Source organism: Zophobas morio, unplaced genomic scaffold (assembly GCF_036711695.1).
Source record: "Zophobas morio isolate AGI-343-1 ecotype UQ-CSIRO unplaced genomic scaffold, CSIRO_AGI_Zmor_V1 ptg000029l, whole genome shotgun sequence".
Classification (NCBI taxonomy): Eukaryota; Metazoa; Arthropoda; class Insecta; order Coleoptera; family Tenebrionidae; genus Zophobas; species Zophobas morio.
The window spans coordinates 10,011,873-10,017,681 of NW_026972134.1; the positions used below are offsets into that span (position 1 = coordinate 10,011,873).

General features: G+C 30.0%; 1 protein-coding gene across 1 annotated transcript; it reads right to left on the reverse strand.

Moving 5' to 3' along the window:
- Positions 1-2,069: 2,069 nt before the first annotated feature.
- LOC135137383 (homeobox protein CDX-1-like) lies at positions 2,070-5,508 on the reverse strand. Its single transcript, XM_064067009.1, has 3 exons — positions 5,482-5,508; positions 5,206-5,341; positions 2,070-2,389 (listed from the first exon to the last, which is right to left on the reverse strand). Exons 1-3 carry the CDS (start codon positions 5,506-5,508, stop codon positions 2,070-2,072), a joined length of 483 nt encoding a protein of 160 aa, XP_063923079.1.
- Positions 5,509-5,809: the final 301 nt, after the last annotated feature.

The window sequence follows — 5,809 nt, forward strand, 5'->3', positions numbered from 1 at the left end:
TGTGTTCAACAATTTTCCATAAGAAGTGTGTATTTTACATATTTATGGAAAATAAAATAAATTTGTCGATTTTGAAGTGTGTTCTTTTTTGTTAGCAAATGTGTACTAATAAAATTATTTTTTTACGTCGTTATCTACGCGTGCATGTTTTTGGAAACATTTAAGCATTAAACTTGTGTTTACAATTCAACTTAAAAACAACAAAACCAACTGACCTGAAATTTTGCACGTACAAATTAAAAGTCATCTCTGTTTATCCTTTTCAAAAGTTTGATGACTCCTTAAAATGTTCTAAACTACATTACGTTTGAAATTTGTAGTGCGACGTTCTCCTTTACTGTAATTTATTGTCTATATTTTTTATAATTGTTTATACAAATGTCTCAAAATTATAAAGCAAATTATACACATACGAGTACATTGCAAAAAACGTACAAATTTAGAAAAATTATTTAGAAAATTTTCTTACGAAATTCTCACTTGAAACAGAAAAAAATCTCGTTTGCCTGCCAACTAAGTTTGAGAATTAAATTTATGATTTATCTAAGAAATTGGATTTTTTGAAATGTTTTTGCTTCAATGAGGAGGGAAGTTCTGTCGAAATATACATATTTAAATTTTTGTTTTGACTTAAGTGATTTAGGAAAATCTTAAACGACAAAAATAGAAGATTTCTTGATGTATTTAACTTCAGGTTTCAATTTTTATATATCTACATTAAAATTGCGTTTGAAAAAACTAAAAACTGCTTTACTTTTGAATTAATGATAGATTCTATAAGTAGTTTCCATAGTATCCTTGAAAATGAAAATATTTTACGAAGTGGTTCATAAAACTGTTTAACTTTTGCTGATTTAAAATATATTCGTATTAAAAATCGCCAAAATGAGATAACTCTATGGTTTTGCATACGTAATTAATAGATATTTAAGTGGAAAATTTTAGAATCAATTTACAGAAAGTAAAAAATTTATAAATATTTTAATGTGTGGCAATATCAACTCAGCAGACTCTAAATATTCAAAATTTGTGGGCAATGTACTCAATTTTCAACATTTCAGTGTATTATCTTATTTTTGTAGATATTATTTATCTGGTGTTAACAGACATTTTTAAATTAAAATTTTATCATCAGTTTCATTTTGTAAATTTCTGTTCTAGTTGGCCATGACACATACGATACAATCCTTACTAACTTTTTTCAACTTACCTTACTTACACTTCACCGGACGTATTTGAAGAGGGATAACTAATAACTAGTTAAATTAAAAGCATCAGCTATTTTTAATCATTTATTCGTATTTACCGAAAAATAAATTATTACAATCTGCTTCTAATGTTCGCAACATAACAAGAGAACCTTATAGGTAGACTTAATTATGTACAAAATACCGTAGAGAAGAAGCAACAAGAAGGCACATAAACATTTGTACAGATTTATACATTGCAAAAATGAAAAAAACGTGCTAAAACGCAGACCTGCAGATTCTGAGAGACCAACCGAACTTTCAAATCCAGTTCAAACATGAAGGTAGAATGACAAGAGGGAGCGCACCTCATTGTTAAGGTTAAAGATTTGCCGGCAAAAGACCTCCACTGACGTTTGGTTTAAAATTGGTTCATGTAGTAAAAACGACGTACTATTTAATACATTATGGAATAAAAACATCTTATGCAGTAAACGCTTTCGAATAAATCACTGGATCAATTACTTTCTCACTGGAACTAGTTGACACTGGGCAGTTTTTCGAACTATGTTCTCCTGTTTCATTCTACCTGCATGAGTTCAAGTCATTTTCAATACTGTTTCGAAATTTGTCAGCTTTGAAGCCTCATTAAAAACACTATACTCTAGCACTCCTACACGTAAATAATAAGTACAAATTTATACATTTATATACAGGATGATATAACAAACTTAAAAATATGATTAATGCATAACAAAATCTCCATGGTGATGGTGACCGTAAACACTCTCGGAACAAAATAAATAAAATAAAAACACTGGGTACAACACCACGACTTCATCACAAACACTGAAGATTGTCTTCTTTCCACAAGTAAGAAGGTCACATGATCTGCGACGTCATAATGTTCTGTCCGATTTGCGTCGGGTTACTGTGGATGATCTGTTGCTGTGTCATATGTCCCATGGTCATCGAATTGTCTTTTTGGGTGAACTCTTCCCGTTTTTTCACCTGTTTGCGCTCCTTAGCACGGCGATTTTGAAACCAGATTTTTACCTGGCGTTCTGATAGTCCGAGATTGCTTGCGAGTTCTGCTTTTCGCCTGATGGTGATGTATCTGCTGTAGTAGAATTCTTTTTCCAGTTCTACTCGCTGGTGGTCGGTGTAGACGACGCGGTATTTGTCTTTTGTCCGAGTTTTGCCTGCAACAAGAGGAAAAAGTGGAATTTTTTGCTTGGATATAATATGTGTGTGCTTTGTCGAATTTTTTAGATAATTTCGTGTGAACAATTCTGTTTCTATAAAAAATTCTGGGTACATGTGCGGAGTGTCTGATGATTTATGCTCGTCAAGATTGTGTCTACAAATATTATAGTAACAAAACAACAAGAATTAAATGGAAGATTAAAATACATTAAAAAAGATTACAGTCAATACGTTTTGTACTTTTTATAAATAGATTTCAAGTTTTGTGTTCCTTGAAATACGCCGCACTATTTAGAACAGCATTTCTTATTTTAGAGTAATTAATTAGGTTCAAATTCTTTGTGCTAAATTACAATAATTTGTACGTATGTCTGTATTTTTTTTCAAGGTTTTGGGTTTCGATTTTTAAAATTAGTGTAAAATTTATAATAGACTACTGATCTACAGTTTTTACATTAGAGCAGGTTTAAGATTTTTTGTGTCTACTTATTAAATCGGCAACCTTAATGTTATAAACGAAAAAGTGAAGCCATAGATCTATTGTAATGGTTGAAGTATTCATCAGAACACCGTCGAAATTTTATTAAAAGTTTGTATATTTTATAAGACGCAAAGACGTTAAATTTAATTTTGTACGTATACTGAATTTACTAGTAGGTAAGTATTTGTAGATTGAAATATAAAATATGTAAAAATTTCACTAGTTATTTTTATATTGACTTAAATCTTTTCTTTGTCAGTATATACACTATAATTAATTACAATAAAACAAAAACATGCCATACGTTGTTGGGAAGCTATTTACATTGAAAATTTGATCATGTCATGCTAAAATTATAACAAGTAAATCTTGCCTAAAATTTGGGCTGTAAGATTTTCTTCTAACTGTGGAATAATAGTGTATCCAAACTTTAATCACTACGCGTACGAGTTATCTATAAAATTTATAATGATCTTCTACAAAATTTTAAAATTAAAATGTATTTATTCGTCCTCTTTAGAAATCTTAAGACCTTATTTCAAAAATGTATTACATCAGAGTTTATTAAAAAATACCAACTCTGACACGTGGTTCAGGACCGTTTATGACTCAGAGAAAAAATAAAATAAAAAAAATATTTTTTTTTTCGAAACTTCACCATATTTTAATTGACGATTTTGTATTGGATATCCGAAATCGATTGGACTTTCATTATTTAAAATAATTTTTATTTTGGTATCTTGTTATCCATTGCTTTCTCCACTTCATAATATATATGTATAACAAGGAAGTTAAAAATTGTTTAGGATAATTCTGACAACAGTGGCTAATTTTTCAGTTTACGTTTAAAATTTTTGTCGAATTCATTGACATTGTTTTAGTGAATAGGTATGGAACAATGTCAAACTTTTACTTGTTCATCTCATGTGAAAATGCTGTACAATTGGACTCAGCTAACTTTCCGGGCCTAATATCTTAAGAAGGGATAGAAATATTGAAATTCTGTAAACGCCATTGTTTTTAGCTTATAAGAGGAAGCTTAATTTAGGAAACACCGCGTAGCACTGCAAGTCTTCATTTTTTTTAAATCGCCACGTATAGTAGGCATATATTTTTTAACGAATTCGGGTAAACATTTAAACTGCAATTACAATTATATACGACACTTAGGTAGTTATTTCATTTTCAATCGATAAAAAAAATAAATTTATGTACATAAAAAAATTGAAATTGAGTAAAATAAAGAATTACCACTATTTTACGACAGTTCGAACATGTGTAAAATAAGTACCCTTGAAGCAGACAAGAATGTAAATGTATGTATGTATGTAAATGTATTTATTTGAATCAATTATATATACATTTTGCACATAATCTGGCGAGTCAATTTTATAACACATTGATATACATATGGTCACAAATATGTCAAATACAATAACATAGAAATGAAAAATTACAACAAACAACACTGGGATACAATAAAGAAACAATAAACAATAATATAATAACAATGTAATAACAACACTATACCTATGATCGACAAAAAAAACCGGCCACCCTAAAAAATTTCGCAAAAACACTTTAAAAATTATTAATTTAACCAGTGATCGTTATTTTATTAAAGAACCGGTTAGTTTAGTTTAATCCTACATGTATAGTGCGTTTAGTTCTTAATAGGTTATAATTAAATATTTCAAAAATCTGAAGAATTTTCTTAGAACAGATTCTAATAATTGAATACATGTTGTGTGAATGAAATATCAAAATACCGCTGCATACTTCAATTTTGAACGAATTATTGAGTAATATAGACAGTATTAGAGGCAGTTTCTGTAAAAAAAATGTATTCAAACATTCAACTATGTGGTTTTTAAAAGAAAGTTTTTTGTCAAATATAACGTCTAGATCTTTGACTGTGTCAACGCATGTTAACGTAGTTCCATCAAGTGAATAATACTATACGACATACCTATATGTACGTCGTTCGTTTTTCTGGAATAAGTGCCAACGAAACATTTATTTTTATTTAGTTAGTAATCGATTTTGTATACCTACTCCAAGAAATCAATAAATTAATGCTCACCTGTAATCTTTCACATTCCTCTAGAAAGGTAATCGACATAGAAGTTTTAGATCGCCGGCAAGAGTATCTTCAGACAAGACAATACATTTACAATGTCGCCGGTATATAACAAGAAAAGCAGCGGTCCCAGTTTGGACGCATGTGGCACCCCCAAAGTAGGACAAAAAAAATCAGAGAAGAAATTTCGATACGTATCCTGTCAAAAAGGTATCGGCAAAATGGTGTCGATTGTCGGTTTCACGACTTACAAGAATTCCGGACCTTAATCCTATACAAAATACTTATATGTATGGGCAGGGATAGTAAAGAAACTAAATCCAAGATATTTTTGACCCCAAAATAAAGAGGAATTTTGGAAAGCAGTAGAACAGGCATGGGAAGATCCTGTATACAATAATAATGGTGTTCTCGATGAACCGACGATTACAAAGTGGAGTTTTAACTAAACATTAAAAAATATTGTTCAATCTGAAATTTTTTAATGTACCTACGTATTCTTGGTATACCTATATTATTATACTTACTCTTCTAAATCGTTGTGGATACGTCATTATTACTTAAGGTTATTTTGATGTAAAAACCCGTTTAAACTAGAAAAGAATCGAACAAGTTGTACAAAAAAAAATCATCAAACTAATAGGGAACTTTAACCAAAAATTGTTATTTCTGAAAAATTAGGGCGCGGTATAAATAATCATCGACAACATACTGTTGGCACATACTAAGATTTAAAATTATCGCACAACTAACGAAATAATCAGAGGTAAATATAGGTTTTTGGTCCAACAAGTGAAGCTTAATCAAAAAGGAACCAGTTCTAAGTTCAAGCAGGCGCGCATTCTATCGCATATA